The sequence below is a fragment of the Cibotium barometz genome, chromosome 6, assembly GCF_041138505.1.
Source record: "Cibotium barometz isolate CiBa-2024 chromosome 6, ASM4113850v1, whole genome shotgun sequence".
Taxonomy (NCBI): Eukaryota; Viridiplantae; Streptophyta; class Polypodiopsida; order Cyatheales; family Cibotiaceae; genus Cibotium; species Cibotium barometz.
The window spans coordinates 31,523,383-31,549,022 of record NC_141051.1 but is presented as its reverse complement, the minus strand read 5'-3'; the positions used below and the strand labels follow the sequence as shown (position 1 = coordinate 31,549,022).

General features: G+C 38.0%; 1 protein-coding gene across 1 annotated transcript; it reads right to left on the bottom strand.

The window, feature by feature from the left end:
• Positions 1-3,366: 3,366 nt before the first annotated feature.
• LOC147637639 (superoxide dismutase [Cu-Zn], chloroplastic-like) lies at positions 3,367-6,261 on the bottom strand. The gene is made up of 8 exons (XM_086799462.1): positions 5,977-6,261; positions 5,686-5,747; positions 5,290-5,329; positions 5,104-5,199; positions 4,766-4,797; positions 4,559-4,634; positions 3,790-3,843; positions 3,367-3,631 (listed from the first exon to the last, which is right to left on the bottom strand). Exons 1-8 carry the CDS (start codon positions 6,167-6,169, stop codon positions 3,606-3,608), a joined length of 579 nt encoding a protein of 192 aa, XP_086655588.1. The 5' UTR covers positions 6,170-6,261; the 3' UTR covers positions 3,367-3,605.
• Positions 6,262-25,640: the final 19,379 nt, after the last annotated feature.

The window sequence follows — 25,640 nt, the reverse complement described above, 5'->3', positions numbered from 1 at the left end:
CTCCATGTGTTTTGCATGTTTAGTTTGTTAGCCTTTTTATCTTTCTCAATCTTAGATCTTATCAATTGCTTGATTAATTACAATTACCTTGGTAATGGTGGTTTGGTGGCAAGTGTTATGGATTCCCCTAAGACAATAGATGTCACAATTGGAGCAATGTCTTATTTCGAAGGTGGGGCAAGAAGTGCTATTGGTGGCTGACTTGGAGGAAGAAGAAGTAGTGAGTGTTGCATGCAAGTAATATACCAGTGAGAACATTGTGAGGTGTAATGGTCAAACCCACAACAAGCATAACGTGTAACCAATTTGGTCTGAGGTTACGTTGTTAGGGTTTGGTTAACTTAGACTCATCTTTGTACTTTGGTTGCTTGTTTGATGGGTTTAATACCAAATTTAGTGAAGTTATTAAATGGAACTAATCAAAAAGCCCATTGATGAATGCCATACTCTTGTTATTTGAACAATGTTATCATGTTTCAAATGCCTAGATTTTCAGATTTGTGTTTTTTTAGTGATAAACTTTGTTACTTCAATCTACTCTTATATTTTTAGACATGAATTTATTAATTCATTTGCTTCATTTGATAAACTTTTAAATCGATTTATAGATATTAATATTTAAGATTTGGCTAATCATGATATTTATGAAGAAACCTGATCTTCCCTTGTTAACAACCTTTTAAAAGTTGAAAAATCTCAACTCTGCCTCTTAGCTAGACATTTTTAGATAAATAACCTTTACCTCACCTTATTTTTGCTCAAGCATATCAATTGGCATCAATTGAACCACTAAAGCATATCAAACCTTTAGTCTTTTTCTTAACAAATACCCTAATCTTTTTCTTTTTCTTACTTGATCACATTGATCATAACTCAGATTTACTAAATCATTTTTTACCCATATGTTAAGGGTAGATGCCATGTTTGACATGCCAACTCAAAATGCAATGCCACTATCATGTGAGTTGACCACTCATTATAGTTTTTTCAATATCACCTTTCATTTATACCCCTTCTAATTCATCCCCCACTTAGTTTTTTTCTTTCCTTGCTTTGATTACTTTAGTCCCTCTCCCCCCCCCCCCCCCCCCCCTCTTAATTTCATCCCCTACTTAGTTTTCCCCCTCCCCTACTTCTCTTAATTCATCCCCCCCCCCAAGTTTTTTTTGCTTTCCTTGATTGGATTGCTTCCCTTGCCATTACAATTAAATTTCTTTTATTACTATTTATTCTTATAAGACCTTCTCTTATTACTATTTAATTCTTCTAAGAGCTCCTCTTTGTAGACTTTCTCTTCTAATTTATTTTCTTTGTAGTAGTTTAAAAAAGCTAAATCCTTCCTCCAATTCAATCCCCCCCCCCCCCCCTTCTCCTTGATATTGTGAACTCCACAATTGATTATCTTATTGACCAAATCTTTCAGCCTTCCTCTCTAGTTAAGCTTAGAAGCAAGTTTACTTCTAAGAGAGACTTTAATACACCTTCCTCTTTAGCAAAGGATAGTTTCACTTTACTACTTTGCTAAACTTAAAACATGCAATGGGACAAGAAGAAATTCATTTTCTAGTATTGCCAAACAACTTGACTACTACCAAGAGAAGTCCAATATTAGGTACAATTGATTTTCTAAGAGAGACTTTAATACCCCTTCCTATTCATCAAAGGATAGTTTCACTCAATGTTGCTTTGCTAAACTCAAACAAGCAATGGAGAGGTGCAATAAGAAATCCCTTTTCTAGTATTGCCAAACAACTTGCCTATAACCAAGAGAAGACCAAAATTATATACAATTGATTTTCTAGTATTGCCAAACAACTTGACTATAACCAAGAGAAGACCAAAATTATGTACAAATTGATTTTCTAGTATTGCCAAACAACTTACTATAACCAAGAGTAATGAAAGACCAATAACAATTGATTTGCACTCAAATGGTTTCACTAAATAAACAATGGAAAGCTTTTACATATTATTTTTATCAACAAATCGTTTTACTTTAATCCCAAAAAAAACAAACAAATTTAATCTGAATAGAAGCTGCTACCAAAACATTAAAATCACTAATTAATAAAGAAACTGTAGATGACCGTTCATGGCAATCCAAAGTTTCAAACAATTGGATTTGATATCGAAAGCACTGGCCAGTTGAATAAATTGCCATCAATGAGATCATCGAAATCATTGACCAATTCATTCGCCTTGTGACCGTATCCAAACCGTCTGAATTTTAATCCGTGGGATTTCATCATCAAACCCATCATCCCTTAACACATCCTTCGAAACCGAAAATTTTGTTGGATATCAAATGCTCAACCCTAATATCATCATATTGTATTGTCCAAGCATCATCAGCTAACTCATGTTTGTACGACCATAATTATCACGAGTATCATGGTTGAGCGGCCAGGGTGTGCACCAGCATCCTCATGTTAATAAGCGAAGGTGGCCTAGGAGGCCAAATGGTTTAAGGAAATGGCCTCAACTCGTTTGTAGTAATAATGGACTTCAAATGGAGTCATATACGATTATCCTCATAAGGCCTTTCGTGCGAGATGCAAAATTGGCTCACAAAGAGTGACCAAACCATCACGGTGGACTTAAAATTGTAGAAGACTTCAATGGATTGATGTTGCATATAAGTCTGAAGACTTTGGTCAACATGTGATCCTTCAATAAGTTGTAAGATAATAAAGATGAGGACTTGAAATATCCCCCATTCCTGAAACCTAATGATTAAAGACTAGATTTGTATTGTGGCAACCATGTATACTCTCCCATAAAAGCATGTAACAAGATTGGCTAGGACCGAGAAAACTTCCTTGTTTATACTAGGTGCAACACCCCTCCTTGGAGTTAACAACGACTTTGAACCAGGGATGGCTAGTAACTTGTCTAGTAAGGATTCCTCCACAAAAGAACCAAACTCTGCATTGCCCACCAACACTAGACTGAGAAAAAGAAAACCACAAAGAAAGCCTAAGAGGCATATGTTCTCCCTATGGAGATGGACCTTCTTTGGCTTCGTTGCATTGAACAATGAAAAATTAACTTGCATACGGTCACACTTCCAGCCAAAATAGTGACCCCACCAAACGTGATGAGGAGCCCGATAGCTAAACTCTACCTACCTTGGACATAGCCATATGTCTAGTTTACTTGTCTTTACATGTCCTTTTGCACATCTAGTAATACAAATTTCTAATGCAAGGTCTATGTTTAGTGTTCTTGTACATCATGAAATCAAACACTTTTGGTAATACAAATTCCTAAGACAAGTCAAAGTGCATTGTTAAATTCTAAACACACACAGACGCTTATATACACATCACACACTGTGTTTGTGAGGACATAAATGTAATAACTGTATTGGAAAAACATGCTTTAATTAATGAAATATTTCAACAGACTTTACTGATCATAAAATGAATCATCCCCACTTTTTCAATAGAGAGGTACAAAGGAAAGGTAATAATTAAGCACCACATGTCCAATGTAAAAGTACACTGATTTCCTTCTAGGTGAAGCACTATGTCCTTCATATTAGAAGGAACACAGAACTAAGCCATCAATAAGACGGGGAGTGTGGCAACTCACCAACCACTACATCATTTCGAGGAGAGGCCCACAATCCCTGCATAATACAAACAAAATACAAGCTTAGGGTGCCTGTTTTTCTTGCGAGTCCGGATGAGGCTGCTCTTTTTGAAGCAGACCTTCGAAGTAAGAACCATTGAAACAAGACCACAACAACTGAGAACACATGAAACAGATGAAACTAGCAGCTCTTACCACATGCAAGCCTTCCTCCTGCATTGCCAGTTGTAAGGCTTAGCTCTTGTCCACCTGCACACATAAATGATTCCTTTGATCATTAAAACAAAGTTTCAAATTTCCAAAACACAACCATGAAACCAAATGGAAGTTTCTCTACACACATGGGGAAGGCACCTAGTTTGAAGTAGCTTAACACTAAGGTACATTGAAACAATACCAACTTCATGTACATCCATTACTTAGGCCTCAGGTAGCATGCATCTAGAGGATGACGTCTACAAGTGGCCAGCCATGGAGGGAACCCCACATATGTAGCCTCACTCTGCAAGTAGGGGACCCCACCTATGTAGCCAGCCATGGAGGGAACCTCACACATGTAGCCAGCCATGGAGGGAACTCCACCCTCTTTTTTCTTGACTTTTACCTCATTATGATAAAGGGCTGTTATCTGCAGCTTAATTGCTCCTCTTTCCCCCTGCTTCACATATAGCTTCACTCTGAAAGTGGCAAGCCATGGAGGGCACCCCCACCCTTCTTTTTTCTCTAGATTTTTACACTATTAGGATAAAGGGCTGTTATCAGCAACATCAGTAACCCCCCACGAGACACACACAACCAAACCAACTCCCCCCTCCCCCCATATTTTTTGTTGGCTCTTTCCCCCTACCCCACAGCTGTGTGTGAGTGGTCAGCTATGAAGGGAACCTCACCCCTCTGTTTTCTCTAGACTTTTACGTCATTACAATAAGAGGCTGTCATCTGCATTATGCAACATATGGCATACCTTTGCCAAGATCATCTTCGAGTTCATGAACAACAAAGGATCTACCAATGACTGAATTCCGCCCAATCAAAGGTATCTGCAAAAGGTGACACCAAATGGAGGCAGGCTGTGATGAAAACAAAAATGAGCGCGTGGACCATAATCTGTTCACAAGGAAAATATAAGATTATCCTTGTCCATGAATTTAAAAATGCATGCTGCCCTAACCTGGATATCAACGATCGTAGTCTCAGCCACCCCTGTTTGAAAATTGAAAAAAGTGAGGTGAAGCTTAAACATTATATGCATACGTGCATACACAGACATACACACATAAAAAAGTAGACATACATACACCAACATACAGACATAGAAATACAGACATACATACATAGAAATGTAGACATACATAGGCATAGATATATAGACATACATAAATACACACGAACACATATATACATACACACATGCATATGCATACATACATACACACATATATACATGCATGCATGCATACATAAACACATATATACTCTCCAGAATAAAAGTTTCTTTATGAAACCTACCATCAGGTCCGGCTATGACATTGCCAAGGTCACCAGCATGACGAATTTTGTCTCCTGGTGCACCATGTGCCAGCTTCTTGGGGTTGAAATGAGGCCCTGCAATGGTGATATTCAAATGATTAAAGCCTTCCAGTGCAAAAAATCGGGACTGTAAGACATGATAACAGGCTATCAAAGTGAGCACACCTGTTGATAAACAACTGTTTGTGATGTCTCCGTACTCATGCTACACAAGGCAGAGAAATGATTGTAAGCGTCTGAGTGAGTATCATCTCACTCTTCATTCTGAAAGACAAAGCTCAAATTGCTCTGATTTTCACATGTGAAATATTTGCAGCCACAGTGCCAGTGTTCACAGAAAACTTGCACGCTATATACAATGCGCCTGCAAGTTTACCTATAAATTTTCTCAAATTCCAAAAAAAATTTACAAATTTCATACAATTTAGTTATAATCAAGCTCAAAATTCTGCAAATTTTGCAAAAAGTTTGTAAAAATTTGAAGCCACAAGTTTCAAGATCTGTGCTTTCTGCAAACACTGGGTCACACCATCACACAGTTTGATGGTTAGATCACCATACAAGATGAAAGCCGTGCTTGCCGGGCGCCAGGCCAGTAATTTTCAATTTTAGATTGGTAGGACCTGTTGCAATAATGCTAGATTATACATCATGACAGATACATTACAGTTCTTTGATGTCAAGACACTAAAAGAAAAGGGGCCAGCCATGCTCAAAACCATAAACCCTAACAATCTGCTTTTTAACAGAGGGGATTAGGAAAGCATACCACAAGACCTTCTTAGCTTAAAGGGATTAACTGCATTTTGCCATATATATGTGATTGTGAGAACAGAGGAAACAGCCGCATACCGCCGATAGCTTGCTGAGAGAGATTGACGACGCCTTGGACAGAAGACGAAGATCCCTTCAAGACAGCAACCGCAGTAATAGGATCCTCGTCCAGGGCATGTGCTGGAAGTGGGGAAAAGAGTGGAGAGGTAAGGACTGGTGATGAAGAGATGGCATGAGCTGCCATGGCAGCTATCAACACTTGCATGGCCATAAGTCCAGATGACACGGCTGCGTGAGGCTTGAGTGAAAGCTAGTGGCGGTGTCTCTCCATATGGGCGGCCAACAAAAGCTAGATATGAGATGGCCAGGTGGCCATGCCTTAAGGTGGGTAGTGTGATGAAACTAATGGGAAAAATGTTTCTATGCTATGCCGCCTTAAGGTGGGTAGTGAAACCACTCTAAAGATGGGAGTGTGATGAAACTAATGGAAAAAACATTTCTTTGCTTGAGCCTATGGCCGATATTCTAAGGCCGTGTTTGAAGCCCGCTCGAAAAACAAAAAAACTAGCTCACACTTGCCTCTATGGGACACATTGTGTCTCTCAATATGGACGGCCAAAAAAGGCTAGATATGAGATGGGAGACTAACTAAAACCAATCAATTTACAATGTGCCTAAAGGGCCTAAGGCACCCATCATTGTTGTCACATGTACAAAGTTGGCAACTATGGTACATAGAATGGAACTAATTATTGACGATAATGTGTCTAGGCTATGTGTAACCAACCTAAGACTAGCTACACACATGACAGCATTCCTTGTCTATCCATCACAACATGCAAGGTTGCACTAGAGAGTAATCTTGTTGGGCTCCTCCTCGTGGTTGTAAAACAAGCATAAGGTTTACCTTGCAAGATTGCACATCCATCCCTATCGAGAACTCCACATGCGAGCCTACTCAAAGTTGTTTTTAAGAAGTGTAAGGTACACCTTGCAGGGCCATTTGGGGGTCTCCATATAGGTCTCTACTCACAAATTTTGTAACTAGTGTAAGGTTCACCTTGCAAGGCCTTTGGGGATATGAGCCACCCACCAACCTTCTCACAAATCTCACATATGCTTGTTTAAGAGGTGTGAGACATGCCATCTACTCCAAATCATATAATGGTAGCCAATTGAGTTCAGATAGGGTGACTCTTTCTAGCATACTTAAGGCCTGCAAATTGGGTTTGGATGGCTTAGCTCCTTCTAAAGCCACCCTAATGTCCATGTATCATATCGGTGGCATGGCCACTATGGACACCTCAACATGGTTGAAAGTAAGCATGGGGGCAACCAATATAAGTGTGATGGGTCTTTAAAAGCCAGTCCTGACAACATTACCTACACTTTGGGCAATGAAAGAATTCATAATGTTTAAAACAAAGCATGTAATCCATAATTAATCACATTCAAATCAACTTTTGTCCCAAAAATCATATAAAAACACACAATTAAGCAAAAGATCATGCTCCCCCTCAAACATGCAAAGTACAATCACCATAAATTCTAGCACTCATGGAGTTATTTGACATTTGTGCATGCTTGCACCTACTATACTCCAAGTCCATTCACACTGGTGAGTTTCCTCCACTTCGAGTCTTCCACAAAACCTTGACCATCCTCACGACGATGGGACACCCATACATTGAATCTTGGAGACCAATGACACACTATGGATTGGGGAGCCATATCCTTTACATCAAGACTCATTTTACCTTGGCAAGTTTGAGAGCACAAGCTTGTTCTCTCCACACACACATTCACCAAAAATTGTTCATCTCATTTGGCTCTCATTTGGCTCATGTTAGTCGTTTAAAACAACAAAGGTCATAAAATTTTTTGGAGAGAAAGGTTTGCCATTTGTAACCACATGCCAATGATGTCCATGCTAATGGACCCTTGTTGATCTGGATCCATGTGTGAATGAAGTTTATGTTAACTATCCAAGGCCATAGTGATGATTTTTAAATTTTACAGGTGACCCACCTTTAAGGATTTGTATGTTATATTGATACCTTAGAGTTATTTAAGGCTTCCTTACACAAAAAGGAATCAAGTTTCAAAGACTCCTTTACACACAAAGGAATCAGTCAACCTTAGGGTTTAGGTTTTAAAGACTCCCTTACACAAAAAGGAATCAGTCAACCTTAGGGTTAGTAGGTTTTAGCCCAACAGTTGTTGTAGCAAAAGGAAGAAGAGGGAACTCTTAAAGATGCTAAGGATAGGGGTGGAGAAGAATATCCTAGTGGTAAGTGACACCCTTGCCCATCCCCCCCCCTCCCCTTTTACCAGAAGTTGTGGACACTATATAGCTAGGACATTGTTGTTGTTTGCTACGTGAAAGAATTGTCCATTGCAAGCTCTCTCTAACATTGAGAGAAGGCCCAACTAGGTGAGTAAAAAATAATATCAAACCTAATTCATATTAAACACTCTAGAAAGTAGGCTGGAACTGACTAGCTTCTTCTTTTTAGATCTGCTTCAAACTATTGCTTTATCTCTTTCACTCTCTACTATAAAGGAGCACATGATACTAGCTCTAGTGGCTCTCACACCATCATAAAATTCATGGTCACTATTATTGAATATTAATGCAAGGCATGCAATCTATAGTTCTTAATAAGCACAATGATAAGTTTAAACAAATAATAATCTCAAGCTAATCAAGTTAATTGCATTCATTTTCCTTTCACAAAAGTAAGCTCCAAGTACAATAATATATAGGTCAAGTGCATGCCTTTTCACATCATGACACAATACATGTGACTAGGATAGGACATGTGGCTAGCACTTTGTGACCCCCTAAAGACTCTACATCACCTTTTTTCCTTCTATGTTCACCATATAACAACTCAACCAACATCACCTTTTTTCCTTCTATGTTCACCACATACAAATCAACCTACATCACATTTTTTCCTTCTATGTTCACCATATACAAATAAACCTTTGTTCATGACATACAAATCAACTTACATCACCTTTTTTCCTTCTATATTCACCACATACAAATTAAAATTTGTTCCAACACACACAACTAAGCAAAGGACCATTCTCAAATGTGCCATCACCATAAATGCTAATGTGCAAGAACTCAATAATCAATTGTGGCTTAGATTAGTTACATGATTTGGTTAATGACAAATTTTTGCTTCTTTCATGGTCTAGGATGTGTATCTTGGATTGACAAAAAGGACTCTACCGTGGCCCTTTCATCTACAAAGGCCGAGTAGGTAGCCTGCCCTTCTCCATGCAAGGCAGTATGGTTGAGAAGACTTTTGGAGGACATGGGAGCAACACATGAGGGGCTAACAAAGTTACATCATGACAACCAAAAACTACATAAGGTGGGTGCATAGAATACTTTAATCCATGATCACACTTTGGTGTATGATCTTATCATTGATGGAGGGGTTAAGATGCTCTATTGCCCCAACGACATAGAATTGTGTAGACATCTTTACAAATTGAGATTATGCAATGACATGTTCTTTGACTTGGCACATCAGATCAAAGAGGTAGTTCAACTATAGGTGTGAACATTGAGAGAGAGAGAGAGAGAGAGAGAGAGAGAGAGAGAGAGAGAGAGGGGGGGGAGAGAGAGGGGGGGAGGGAGGGAGTGGTTTGAAAATTAATGCTCTAGCTAGATTTATTTTGTAAGAATCTTTATGTAGAGTTGCCATGGTTGTAAGCCACTCCAATGCTCATGATAGTATAAAATCTAGACAAAAGATGGTGGTCACTAGAGGCTATATGGTTAGAGACAAATTTGACAGTTTTGCTACACTATAAATAAGCTAGATACAAGTGTGGATCGATATTCCTCACATCATCTAGTACATGTACATAAGAAAAACATCTAAACACTTTCAAGTGTGCCAAATCTAGTTTGCTACCAGTAAACTTTTATTCAGGTGTCTTACCACATGAACTGCTACTGTGGGCATCATGTTCATGATATACATTTTAGTTACTTCAACCCAAAAATAATGAGGCACTCATTCATCAATGTGCATGCAACTTCTACGTGTATGCTTATTTTTCTACAACCCATTTTATTACAGGGTGTATCTACATGTAAACTACCACTTTATCCCATGCTCTCTCAAATAGTCACTAAATTCATTAGAGAAATATTATTTCCCACCCCTTAGCATTTTATGTGAGTGCCTTTGTCTTTCTCTACCATAGATTTGAAGCTGTGAAAGTGAGTAATCCCTTCACTTTTCTCTTTCATAAATACAACCCTTCACTTTTCTCTTTCATAAATATAACCTAGCTTTCATAGTGTGGTTGTCAATATGAAAGATACATAATAATGGCATCCTCTGATTGATGCTATCTTTGTTGCCCCCCAAAACATTAGAATGCACCACATCAAAAGGTCTTTGACCTACATGCTTATCATGCAAAAATACATGCTTAGCCTGATTCCCCAATTGGCACGCTTCATATAAACTATGTATTCCATCCACTTTGAACTTTGGCAAACCTATACCAATACTTTGGACTTGCATATTCTTTACACTCAATATTGACATGTCCAATGCATTTATGCCAAATATAATGTCTGTAATCAGAGTTATAACATGTGTAAACATTGTAGGGTGAAATCATGGTAAGGTGGACCAAAAACAGTGTCCCAGACCGATAGGACTCTATGAGTAGTACAACACTCTGAATTTGTATTTTTTAATACTATCCGTATAAATTAAATGTAAAGGCTCTTCAAAAAATTTCTTGATATATAAAATTTATTATGTAATGATAAATATTAAGTGCTTTGTGAGTGCTATTTATGATTGCTAAGCACAAAAAGTAGTCCACCTTACCTGCTTTCACTTCTTGTAGTCTTCACTTTAAGCATCCTTACATTTAATGTAAACATTTTGCTAATTCTGTTTTCCTTTGCACACATAAAGCACATCAAGAAGATACTTCATTTTTCCATCTTGCATAGATAAAGGGATTTTTCCAACATTGTAGCCTTCACTTTAGGCATGCTTACATCCAATGTAAAATTTTGCTAGCTCTCTATTTCCTTTACAAAACCAAGCAGCACTAATTATTGAAATATTCCACATAATATCCATGAGGATTAAACATCCCTTATTATTCCTTTACAAAACCAAGCAGCACTAATTATTTAAATATTCCACATAATATCCATGAGCAGCACTAATTATTGAAATATTCCACATAATATCCATGAGGATTAAACAACACTTATTTGTAGACCCTACTCAATCATTTTCCCAACAACAATAGAAAAAAAGAGGTTCTTTGTTATGTTCGGCACATGAAGCACATTAGTAAGATACTTCCATCCTACATAGATAAATGGATTTTCCCAACATGAGTAAAATAGGGTGCTTTGAATCATCATTTGTTTCTACATAACTTGGCTTATCCAAATTCCTTAATTCTCTCAACCACTTGCCATGGTTGGTCATGTGATTAGAGGCACACAAATCAACATACCATATATCTCTTGAATTTTATATAGCTGTATCATGAAACTAAGAATATGCTGCATTATAAAAGGTTTCTCTCTTTTATCTTCAACTTGCTTACTTGATGATGCATGATTTCCTTGTTGTTGTTGCAACTTCCCACTTTTGATGTCATTCCTCTTTTTATAGCAGTCCTTTGCTATATATGCCCTGGTTTTCCATAGTAATAGTATTCTATGTTATTTCTACTTTGATTTATTTACCATCCACCTCGGCCTCTTTGGCTCCCCATGCCTCTAGAGTGGCCTTTTCCACTTGTTTGTGATTGAGAATGTTGTTGTTGTTGTTTTCCATGATTCATGTTTCTATGTCAGCCTCTAGAGTGGCCTCTTCCACCTCTTTGTGAGATTGAGAATGTTATTGTTGTTACCCATGATTTCTATTTCCATATCGCCCTCTAGATAAAGAGTTTTCTTTACCTCTACCTCTGTCCATGTAGATGGCCTACTCTTGCATATTATTGAAGGATGATTTATTCCCAACATTCATCTCCTCATTAATCAAATGGGATAAAAGGTCTTGAAAGTTCGAAAAATTTCCCCAAGTTTGGATAGATATCTAAAATGGATCATAGTCTTTTCCAAGCCCATTCATAGTGAGACCAACACCAAGTCACCCATCATCAAACTAGTGCTCTAATAGGGGTGAGGGCATCTGCAAGCCCTATAATCTTACAAGTAATCATTGATACATACCTTATTCCGTTGCACATTATATACATATTTGTCTTTAATTTTATCTTCCTAGCCTTTTAGTACTTGTACTATATAGCTTATTAACCAAGGTGTCCCATAGTTGTCTTTGCATCCTGTATAACTAATCATAGAATCAAACACACTAAAAGAGAGCTCCTACCTCTTCTATCTATGCAAGCATGAGATACTAAGTTCTTGGAAATAGCCATGCAACTCTGATTATAACACAATACAATGTCTCTCCCTTTTGAGAAACACCCATGTCTCCTTAGATCCTCCTCATCTAGACTCCTTCACATGAAGCAAAGTAGGATGCCTCTTATACTTGGCCTCTATATAGAAGAAAGTTCCATTGTAGACTGCTTCTTGCTGATCTAGGATGTAGTTCCAAACCCAATAAGAAAAGAGTACCCAGAAATAGATTTCTTGCTATCATAATCTCATGCCCAAGTTGAGTCACAAGATCCTATCAAGGAATTACCTGATTTATAAGTGATGCCATACCCAATGTTACCTTTGATGTATTTCAACACTAGTATCCCTACCTTCTAGTGGTTCTCTCAGGGTTGATTTGAGAACCTCCTAAGAGCAAAGCTGATGTCAATCCATTATATAGGAAGATCAAACTCCAAACCAACTTCCTGTACTCCTTCATATCCATCATGCATCTTCAACAAAAGGCTTCACATCAACCTCCATGGGTGTAAGCACACTGACTTGCACTCAGCCATGTTGAATGCCTTGAGAATTTCTCTTGCATACAGCCATGCTGCTGAATGCATTCAGCCATGCTGAATGCCTTAAGCCATGCTGAATGCCTTAAGAATTTCTCTTGCATACTTTTGCTGGGAAATGAAGATTTTCCTTTGACTCTTGCCAGACCTCTATCCCCAAACCAGAATGTAATATCAAACTCTAAGCTCAACATCTTGTGTGTTTGCCTGATCTTGTACTTTCATAATGAGGTCGTTCACATATAGGGAAATGATCATGTACTTTCCCTACTTAAAGCAAATATATAAATTTGAAATCTGATGGGCATTTGGAAAGAGCAATACTTATTATAAAGAAAGCATCTATCCATTGTTGGTACCATACCTGAGGGGTCTATTTCAGCCCTTACAATGCCTTCTGGAGTCTGCAGACTTTGTTTTCAGAACTGGGTATCTCAAAACTAGGTGGCTATGCCACACAAACCTCCTTCTTGACATGGCCATTCAAAAATGTTAACTTCACATCCATTTGCAATATTGACAACTTCCCATAAGTAGCCAAGGCATGTACTATACAAATAGTGGTCAATTTAGTCATGGGGGTGAATGTCTCCTAAAAGTTGAACTCGACCGGTGTAAAACCCTTCACCATAAGCCTTACCTTGTACTTATCCAATGTACCATCAGACTTCCAAACCCACTTGGTGACATAAACCTTTCATTTTGTAGGATGATCCACAAATCCGAAGTGTGGTTTTTCTTAAAATTGAGTCAAACTCTCACTCCATGTCCCCCCTCCAATTTGGCTCTGCTTATGCTTCCTCCAAGATGGATGGCTCTTATATCAACCATCAAGGCCATATTGACAATGTGAGTAGAGGCCCCAATCCTCAATAAGGCTCAAAAAATTATCCAACACCTACGATAGTCATAACCCAAGCTTACCCAAGCATAGACTCTAGTGAAGCTACTTTGTATAGAGAAGTATAGGGCATCACCTCTTGTATAAGGCCATATTGGCAATGTGAGTAGAGGCTCCAATCCTCAATAAGGCTCAAAAAGTTATCTAACACCTAGGTTAGTCATAACCTGAGCTTACCCAAGCATAGACTCTAGTGAAGCTACTTTAGGAAGCTACTTTGTACAGAGAAGTATAGGGCATCACCTCTTGTATAAGGCCATATTGGCATATGTGAGTAGAGGCCCCAATCCTCAATAAGGCTCAAAAAATTATCCAACACCTCGGTTAGTCATAATCTGAGCTTACTCAAGCATAGACTCTAGTGAAGCTACTTTGTATAGGGAAGTATAGGGCATCACCTCTTGTGTAGCAAACAATCAAGATACTATCCCACCCAAGAATAGAATCTAATGAATCAATTTTGTAAAGAGAGAAGCATAATCCTTTATGCAATCAATATCTAATCCCATAGTTTGGACTTCACATAAAGCTCTTTTCTAAATTTTATGCTACTCTAAAAGCAATAAGTTTGGTAGTAGTAATTGACCTTGATTCATTTTTCTATAAATGTTGTGCTACTCTAATAGCACTAAGGTTTCCATTAGTAGTTGACCTTGAGTCACTTTCTTTAGGATATTGGGTGCACTTATTTCCACTACTATTAAAAAGATTAAGATTTGGATATCACATTGAGTTTTGAGATTCTTCCCTTTACATTAATTGGACCACTCTCAACACCATTCTACATCAATTGGAGATTTTTCCCTTTACATGAATTACACCACTCTCAACACCACTCTACATCAATCAAAGATTTTTCCCTTTACTTCAATTGCACCACTCTCAACACCACTCTATATAAATTGAACCACTCGAGGTACCAACACTTACCTTGGATCTATTGGTTCATTATGTGATGTTTTTCCCTTTAATTTTCCTTTTTTTGATCTAGCCAATTATATCCTCATTTGGCCTGAGGGTGGTAATTGTCAAGCCTTATTCTTGGAAAACCAACAATTGAAAGACCCATCAAGAGAACTTTTTGTATCAAACCATCTATTAGGTAATTGTAACTTTTTTACTATCTTATCTTGATGGTTTCTTCTCTTTGACTCCATTTCTTACTATTACCCTAAGAACTACACTATGCTTACATTGAGAGCTCTCTTTGATCCATTTAATTGTGCTAAGACACCACATCAAAATCCTTAAGGGAATTAGGTTTGGATACTCGTGTGGATCCATTTCTTACTATTACCCTAAGAACTACACTATGTTTACATTGAGAGCTCTCTTTGATCCATTTAATTGTGCTAAGAGTACACCACATCAAAATCCTTAAGGGAATTAGGTTTGGATACTTGTGTGGATCCATCATTATTTTTCTTTCTTGATTCGATAACTAAACTTGATTCTTGACCTACTCATGCAAAACAATTTCCTTTCTAAGGCACAATTGACTTATTTTATTACATTAAATAAATAGGGAAGAACGATTGTAATCCTTATTGGCACATCATGCATTAGACCTAGTGGAAAATTTCTCTCTTGTTTTCCTAATTTTATGAAACTTTTAGATTTTCTATTGGTTATCCTACCTCACTTATGATATTGAAATCCTTTGTGATTTCACAATGACTAGAAATTCCCTTTTTAAAATGGGTGAGACCCATGAGAAAGTTTTATATTCCATCAGTAATGTTGCATTGGAGGAGTGATTCTCACATAGCTTTGGTTTCTCTTTGAATGCATTCATCTCCATGTCCCTAGTGCACATCATCACAACAACTTATTCCCGCCTCCAAACTCATGTCCACTAATACATTTCTTAAAAATCTACCACAACTTTAGACCATCCTTGAGTAATACAACCAAACTAATGTCACTGGTGATTTGATTAGGGATAAGAGGATTTAGTTCTTTTATTCTTTCTCTCCATGCCTTGCCTTATTATATGGGTTTCCACACATTAAAACTAGCTTATTTTGTCACTGAAGAATTCTTTAGAGATGGATGTGATGGCCATCCCCTCCGTAGAGTTTATTTAAGCCTCCTATGATCTTACACTAATAGTGTTGACTTAATATCCTTGAAAATGTCCTTCTCCACCTTAAGGAATATCTTCCACCCTACTTCAAGCTTGTTAAAGGGCACCGTGGCTAGATTCCAAGCTTTTAGAATCCTCTATTTACGTGATTATGTGCTATAGTCTACCACTTTTTCTTGAAGTTTTATGGTCCTCTTTTTGCATCTTACAAAATTTTCCTAATCTCTCTTAGTCAAGGCTTGAATTCTATAATTCCCTTCTTTGACCTTAGGATCTTCTTGATGTTGGGATTATGTCCTTACAAAACCACGCATACCATCTTTTCATGCGATGGCTCCACTTATTTCTTTGAATGTGGCATAGCAATAATGAGAGATGTGAACAACCTTGGGCAATGTAGCCATTGGGAGTGGTTTTTAAAGTTGTTTTGGCCTCGCTTGGATAATTGATATATGGACAAATAACTTCTCAATTCTCACATATCCTTTGATATATGGATAAATAACTTGTCAACTCTCACATATCTAGTTTTTAAAGTGGTTTTGGCTCCCTTGGATAATCGATATAAATAACTTGTCAACTCTCACATATCCTTTGATAATATTATTTTTCCATTCTATTTAGAAAAACCATAATATTTTGATTACAAGGTACTCTATTAACTTCCTAGCACATATCAAATTGTGATATACAAAGAATAGAAATGCCTCATTTGTCCTATGTGTAGTATAAGCCATTTCTATCTTGATTTCAATCCTCATAGCCACTAGTTCCATAGCTTTCATTTCCCTTTCTATGTTGGCACCTAGTTGGTCTTATTTTGGGCCATTTGGGTAACATTGGAGGTGGGATTGACACTCTTCTTCAATTAAATGAAAACATTTTCCATAGATACTTTATTTAATCTAGGAATTGGATCTTTAAAATGTAATATAAACATTGCATCCCTTGCCTATGGGTTGGTTTCTTCCACCATACATTCAATGTTGTATGTCATGACTTCCCACTTTATTGTTAATTTTGAAATATTACCTTCCAAATCTAGAGTGGGAACACCCATTGGCTATTACCATTCCAAATTCAACCCTAAACTACATTTTATTGTGCTTGTAACTTTGGGGAGTTAGAACCACTTACCTTTAATTAAAAGTGCATGACTTGAGTGGTGACCTTTGTTGATACATGGAAATTATCTTCTTCCTTATATTAAGTGTTATTCTCTTCATACCAAAGCAAAACATAACAAAATATGCTGCATCATTAGTATCTATATCATTAGAAATTGAGTCAATCCTCCAGTGTCATTGCCCTTTGAAGTAACTACCAAGGGTATTCAAGGCTTCTACCTCCTTCATGTTTTGTACCTCTCTAGTTAAGGGCATCAAAACATTATCTCTAGGGCTCTTGATGCATCCAATTTGTACAAGTGGGTAGATCACCTTATAGATGGGTTGTATGAGTTCTTCTTTTCAAAGGGTGTCCAAGTTTGTCCCTCGTTACTTTCTAAGGTTTTAGATGGTAACTTTAGATTGACTTGTGGTTTAAGCATAGAGCTAACAATTAAGCTAATAGTTACCTCATGCATCATGTGACAAAAACACGAACTTATACTTACTTGTCTTATTAGCTCATCTTGAGGGTACTTTCATTCATTCAGCCTAACTCTATCGTTAAAATTATTTAGTCTAGTATTAGTGGACTTAATCATACAATGAAATTCACTCCCTAACAAATTTGGTAAATGTTTATTAAATCATTACACGTGAATAAAATCACATGAATAAAATTCGTTCATCCCAAGATTTGTAATCACTAGATAGAGGTGACTACTCTTGTGGTGCATCTTGACAAGGCTTATTAAAGTGTCTAAATAGATGCAAGGAAAATGTTCATCCTTCATCTAGAATTTTAGTAGTAGAGAACAAGGGGTGCATGCTCTATACTCCTACTCATGTTTTCTTAATTTCATAATTGAATTTGTGGTGTGTTTATACAACATGATTCTTGGCTCGACTATGCATAATTCACTTAAGAAACCCAAAATAAATAAGTTCTAAACTTTGGTGGCTTCTTCTATATGGGAACTATGAACTTTTAACACATAATAATACCATTAGCGCACTATGCTTAGCCCTTGTAATGTCACTGGCATTATGCCCTTCGCACTTATTATGACCTTGACACTATGGTCTTAGCACTTATTATGCCCTTGGCAATATGATCTTGGCACTATAGACTTGGTAGTACTAGGCTCTTGGCTTTGTGACCTTAGCACTATGCTTTTGAGTCCATGATCTTACTACTATGCTTTTGAGTCCATGATCTTACTACTATGCTTTTAGCATTATGACCTTGGAAATATGTTCTTAGCATTATGACCTTGGAAATATGTTCTTTGTTGATAGAAATCAAATAGCCATTTCTCACTTCCTCTAGCATTGCTATGTTAATGTTTTCTAACTTCTTTTCCTCTAGTCTACACAAGAATTTGCATAATGGAAGTGTGTTTTCTCTCTTGTTGGATCCCTTTCTTTAACCCGCTCCCCTCCTATCACCTCTATTTTGTGATTAATACTACTTAATTAAAGCTTATATTTACTTTAGGCTTAATTGCATGCAATTTTTATCTCCACTCTAGTCTAGGTTGAAGATTGAAGGAAGAGATATTGTTACTTCATTGAGAATGCACTATGCAATCTATCTCACATCCATTGGAAGAGATATTAATTAAGTTTTAGTACCACATAAGGGCCAAACCAAATCTATCATAATAGAGCTTGAATAAAAGCTAAGATGATAGAGATTCAATAAAAAATCTAAGATAATCGATAATGCATTAAAGTTAATGACTAACATTAAAGCATAGCAAGAAGCAATCATGAGAGAGAAAGCAAGAGAAATAATTCACAAAGTAAGATAATAGAGATAATTCATGTGAGGGCCCTTAGAATGTCGAGACAATTCATGTGAGGTATCTTAGAATGTAGAGATAATTCACAGGAGCCCCATTAGTTCAATTTTGGAAACTATTCTTAGGACGCCCTATCTACCTAACTTTGATGAATGTGCAATATGAGACTTTCTAGGGTGCCCATTCCCTTAGTAAAAAGGAGTCCATATTGTGATTTTTGGAATTGGGCCAACAAATCTTGGCCATGTACTATCCTTAGCATTTCAAACACTAATTTGCATAAGACCATTCAATCTTTATAATCTTGTATTTTTCGTAAGTGAGTAAATTCTAACCCAATTTAATGGTTGGAATAATAAAATATTGCTAAACTATAGAACTTTGACCACCTATCCACAAAAGCCTACTATTGTAGGAAGTAAGTGTCTTTATTCAAAATTGTATATGATGCAACCCTTTGTTCATTAACTTGCATTGAGTGGGTTAACATGTGTATGCTAATATTTTAACTATTATTGTGTACTTATCATCTATGGGTTAAAATTGTATGAGAAAAAGAGAGTGAAGGTTCTTATCATTTATGGGTTAAAGTTATTAAAAAAAAGAGAAAAGGTTTGAAGTGAGATCCTTGATAAAAAAGGTGTAAGTATAGTTTAAACATAGATGTGAGCTCCTTAGTTAATTAAGATTAGCCTTATGTATGTTGTCTTAAAGCATCTTAAACATAATATTATCTAAATTCAAAAATATGATAATATAGAGAAAATCATAGCTGATACCAAATGGTTTGATGATAATGGTGTGGTGTGGATCTTGTAGGAGATGGATAAAGCAATGCTCTGAAAGGATGACAGGACTGAACCGAAACTAAATAAATAATTGGTTCATAAACCAATGAAAGAGGCATTGGAAGCCCTTAGTAGAGGGACATGTAATTCATATTGGTAAATGCTCACAAAGATGAAAGATTGAATCAAAACGAGAAAAATAGTTTGTTTATAAACCAACGAAAGAGGCACTAGAAGCCCTTAGATTGGTGAATAGCCCCAAGTATGTCCCATCCATGTTAGCTTCACAATAACCCATGCACCCAACATCTTCTCTCCAATGTCAACAATAAATCAGGTGTATTTTTTTGGCAAGCATTTTTGAGCGAGCGCTTTTTGGTGTTGAGCGAGCAGTTTCTCTCTCTACACTTCTTGTATCAGTTTACTCCTCTTGCTCTACTGCCACACCTATGAGATGCTGAGAACTACACACCATGGGCCACTATAATTGTAACTCATTTACAAAGACACCATATTATGATCTAAAACTTCCATTATATTCCAAAGAAAATTTACAAGACCACAACATTACATGATAACCACCTAACGAGATGTTGAACACATGCAACAATACATGAAAGCGTGTGTGTACACAATGTTCTTTACTTTCATGGACCACTATCATTGAAAATAATTTACAAAGACTCCATATTACAATCTAAAACTTCCCTTATATTCCAAAGAAAATTTACAAGACCACATTATTACATGACAAACACCTACGAGATGTTGATGAACACATGCAACAATACACAATGTTCTTTAATTCCTTGGGCTACTATCATTGCTACTTCTTCACAAGACACCACAAAGAGATGCAACTTCCATTATATTTCAAAGAAAAATTGCAATAATGTATCATATTATGACAAATACCTATGAATATGTTGAACACATCAATAATATATGAAAGCATTTAGGGCTTTAACTATCATCTTGGCCTTCTCCGTCTATCCTAAATTTGTAATGAAGGTGGCAACTTTTGCTCGAAGAGGAGCCTCCTTTGCCTCTTTAATGATGCCAAAAGCTCTCCATATCCCAATGGTGTTGAAATGTCAAGCTCGTATACAGCTGGAGGATAGCACATGGGTGCTGACAGACTGACAGTATGGTAGATAGATATCGTGTGGTGTGTTTATGACCGCATCCAGCTGGTCATGTGTGGTGTGGACATTACATTAGGTTTACTTTGTAGTGTGGACATAACACTATGTTGTGTTCCCTTTTGTGTGTGTGAGAGAGATGGTGACTATGGCTTCTCTCCTTCTTTATGGTTGATGATTATGGATTAGGGTTTGCTTCCCTTGTGTGTGCTGTCTACTGCTTTTGTTTTTTATCATGGTATCAGAGCCAAGAGCTCATTAGCTGAGTTGTGAGAGTGAGTGAGAGAAGAGGGAAGAAGAAGGAAAAGCTGTGAAGGAAGCCATTGAAGCTGTGGAGCAAAAGAAAGCTGTGGAGCACACACCGGCATTAGATTTGAGAGCTAAGGACCATTGGTGAGTGTAGCAAGACCCCCTCTGCGGATTGCAGGTATCAAAGAGCAGGTTCAGTGAAGATTGAAGGGCATAAAGCAAAGGAAAAATTCTGGTTTTTTCTCTAAGCTTTCATGGAAAGCTTGAAGTGAATGTATACTCTTGGCAAATGTATACACAAAGGCACATGTATTTGGACTTGCAAATGTATTAGCAAAGTGGGCACAAGCAACATACAGAATCTTGAAGCAGATTGATGCATACAGATTTGATTAAAATCAAGAGAAAGTGGATTTATGTAAAAGTTTCTGGTTTTTCACACAAACAGTGGACATACCTCCCGTGGAGGATCAATTGCAGGAGCTGGAGGCAAAATTGAGCTAAACCCTTCAAGAGCAAGGTAGATTAGGTCATTGCTAACAAGCCTATCAAGTCAATTTTGATTTCCCCTCTCTCCTAGAGCTCCTGGAGCAGGCGGCGCATGAAGATGCAGAATTCTGGACAGTTTGCAGAGATTACATCCTAATTCACTCATTTGGACACCAAATTGAATGCTTTAAAGCTTGGAGAGTTTAGCAAAGACATTGCTAAGGACTTGTGATGCTTGGTTGCAGCTCATTTCATGTATTTGGAGCTCATTGAAGTGATTTATCAGAGGTGTGCAGGTTTGCAGAAAGTCTGTCCAAAAACAGAGCAGCTTTAATCAAGGCATTAATCTTTGTCTATATCAAATTGGCCTAATTCCTCTGGTACAAGTAGAGTCCTATGAGTTGCTAAACTTTTGAATCAAAAAGTTTTGGATTTGGAGAAGATTTGAAGGAGATAATGCAATTTTAGTGAGAGGTGGTACCTGACAGGTTCAGAAAAATTCAAACCAGAGGTTACAAAAATTGGTGGTTCTCATTCCCCTTGAAGAATTGGATCAAACCCTTCTAGGATATGTTGGAGAAATGTGTTGGGAAGCCATTGCAAGTTAAATCATTGAATTTGGACAAGATTTGAAGGATTTAGAGCATAATCTTGACTGGTTACTGGAGAGAATTTACTGGCGAGAAAAAAACCAGAAATTTTTTTGTGAAGGAGTTTCATTTGATTTCAACTTTGATCGAGTGTACATTGTTGGTGAATCATTGTGGGATGTTAATGCACACAATTTGCAAGCATTTGATGTGATTTGGAGAGATTTGGAGCATTACAGGTACTTCGTACATTGTAATCGAAAGGGTACATCTACTCTATTTTTTTGCAACAATGGGAGATGGTCCGATACAGATTGTTGGAGAGAAGCTTGATCGCACTAACTTTCAAGTGTGGAAGTTTCGAATGAAGAGTTTTTTGAAAGGCAAAGGGTTATGGAGTCTCGTCTCGGAGGAAGATCCGGAGCCATACCTACCTCCTCAACCAAATAATGCTCAGTTACTGGCTCACAAGCAATGGGTAGAGCGATCTTCGAAGGTGTTGCATTATTTTTCAATATGTGTAACAGATGCCTTGCTTATTCACATCCAAGATGCAGATACACCGAAAGAAGCATGGGGTATATTGTGCCGAATGTATGAGACAGACACTGGTGCAAGGAAGATACAACTGAAGCAACAGATTCACAGTGTAACACGAAGGAATAGGAGTATACATGAGTATGTTCAGGAAATCAAGGGTTATGCAGATTCCTTGTCATCGATCCATGCCCCAATGGATGATGATGATTTGGTTGCTCTCACATTGCGTGGTTTAGGCAAAGAATACAAATCTTTTGACACTTCCATCTCAGTAAGGTTGGGAGGAATGCCAGACTTTAATGAGCTTGTGTCATTGCTCATTGTGGAAGAATTGAAGCTTGGCCTTGGTGGTATGAGTGTTACAGGTGGTGCATCCTCGTCAAGCAATGATGAGCATGCAAGGAATCAGGCTTTTTACTCATCTAGAGGCTTTCGAGGCAGGGGGAGATTTACCCCTCGAGGCCGTGGAGGACGTGGTTGGAATGACAGGTCTACTCAACCACAATCAAATCAGAATTTTCAGAATTCACAGTCATCATTTGGATCACGTGGAGGTCGTGGATTTCAATCCCATAGGGGGAGATTTGGAACAGGTGCTCGTGGTAGAGGACGATGGCAAGGTCCTCAACAAAATTTGAATGGGATTGAATGTTACTATTGTGGCAAACTTGGACATTTGGCAAAAGATTGTTACAAAAAGCAGAATGATGTGAGGAATGGAAGACCACAACATGGAAACTATGCATCTACCAGTAACAATGATGGGAGTTCGAATCATCTTTTTGCAATGAAGCATGTTATGGGGACAATGGATTCTCAGAATGCTGGAGATGAGTCATGGTATATGGATTCAGGTGCCTCAAACCACATGACATGTCATGGTGAGTGGTTTGAGAAGATGCAACCATTGGATACAAATGGTTATGTGGTCACAGGAGATGATACTCAGCATCTTATAACACATGTTGGCAGTGTGCCTTTGAAGATGCATGATGGAAATGTGAAAAATATGTCAGAAGTGTTATATGTACCATCCATCACAAAGAGTTTGGCATCAGTAGGACAAATGGTTGAGCAGGGACTACAAGCCAGATTCAATGAGAAAGGCTGTTTTGTGGAAGATTTTAAGCATGGCTGTAGATTAGTTGCCAAGGGCAAGAAGGAAGGAAGGTTGTTCAAATTGGATGCAGGCATACCAGAATTGAGCTCAGCCATGTTCTCAAAGAGCAATGGGATTGTGCAGGACATTGACATGTGGCACAAGAGGATTGGACATGTCAATATACAGAGATTAAAGAACATGCAAACAAGAGGCATTGTCAGTGGATTGCCTCGATTTAAATATGATGGACATATGCATGTTTGTGAAGCCTGTCAGTTTGGAAAGCAGGCAAGGTTGAGGTTTCCTAGAGAAGGAAACATGAGTAATAGACCACTTGAGATAGTGCACAGTGATGTATGGGGCCCAGCACAAAACCCATCTATCAAAGGAAGTCTATACTATGTGACATTTATAGATGACTTCAGCAGGATGACATGGATATATTTTTTGAGAGAGAAGAGTGAAGTGCTGGAAAAATTCATGGATTTCAAAGCTCTTGTAGAAAAACAATATGGCTGTTGGATTAAGTGTCTGAGAACAGATGGAGGTGGTGAATATACCTCAAAAGCTTTTGAGCATTTCTTGCGGAAGCATGGGATAAGGAGACAGTTGACATGCAGGTATACACCTCAGCAGAATGGTGTGGCTGAGAGAAAGAATCGTGTCATATGTGAAGTGGCAAGGGCAATGCTCAATGAAAAGAGCATGCCAGATTACTATTGGGCAGAAGCATGTGCTACTGCAGTGTATATCCTGAACAAATCACCTACAGCAGCCATTCATGGAAGCACGCCAGAGATGCGGCTTACAGGATACAGGCCAGATATTGGACATCTGAAAGTCTTTGGATGTGTAGCTTATGTTCATGTGCCTGATGAAAGAAGACGGAAGTTGGATCCTAAGGCAGAGAAATGTGTATTTGTTGGATATGCACAGGATCGAAAGGCTTACAAATGTTATAACCCTCAAACTAGACAAGTAGTCATCTCACGTGATGTGGTGTTTGATGAGCTTGCTAGTTGGTACAAAGCAAGAGATGAGGGAGTCATTGACACACTTGAGGCTAATGTGCCTGTGAACTTGCCATCACAAGCAAGTTCTAGCTCTATTACTATGTCTGGGCCAGCAGCAGAAGCTGAGAGTAGTAGCAGTGTACGTCCATGGTCAGGACGTCTGAGACATGAGAGTGTGAGCACTGGGAGTAGTGCTATGGATAAAGGCAAGAAGAAAGTTGAAGGAATTGGGATCACAGGCTATGAGTCCTCTAGCTCAGAGAGTTTGGATGAGGAGCTCGGGATACCTGTTGTACGCACACCTGGTGCTAGGCAGGACAGATATGTGCCACCACATGCCAGAGTTACAGGTGTACAGAGTGACCCGCATGCATTGCGGAGATCCCAGAGAGTCAGATATCCAGTGGAGAGATTGACATATAGAGATTTTGCTATGCACTATGCATACATGACATCTATGGTAAAGCATGTGGAACCTACATGCTATACAGAGGCTGTTGGAGAGCCTGTATGGGAGAAAGCCATGGATGAAGAGATGAATGCTTTGGACAAAAATGATACATGGGAATTGGCTGAGTTACCTAAAGGAAAGAATGCAATTGGATGCAAATGGGTGTATAAGGTAAAGTGCAAGTCAGATGGCAGCCTAGAGAGACATAAGGCAAGGCTGGTGGCTAAAGGATATGCACAAACTTATGGTCTTGATTATGATGAAACTTTCAGCCCAGTGGCTAAGATGGCTACAGTGAGGTCTATCATTGCATTAGCAGCACAAAAAGGTTGGGCTTTACATCAAATGGATGTAAAAAATGCTTTCTTGAATGGTGATCTACAAGAAGAGGTGTACATGGAACAGCCAGAAGGATATGTACATCCAAAATATCCTACTTTCGTTTGCAGGTTAAAGAAAGCACTCTATGGTTTGAAGCAAGCACCTCGTGCTTGGA

Excerpts from the sequence above, each read along its gene's own strand:
- LOC147637639 (XM_086799462.1), bottom strand. The coding sequence starts at position 6,169 with ATGGCCATGCAAGTGTTGATAGCTGCCATGGCAGCTCATGCCATCTCT. Across the intron at positions 4,798-5,103 it reads TGTCATAGCCGGACCTGATG|GGGTGGCTGAGACTACGATC; the intron begins GTAGGTTTCATA and ends ATTTTCAAACAG. Across the intron at positions 3,844-4,558 it reads CGAAGATGATCTTGGCAAAG|GTGGACAAGAGCTAAGCCTT; the intron begins GTATGCCATATG and ends TTATGTGTGCAG.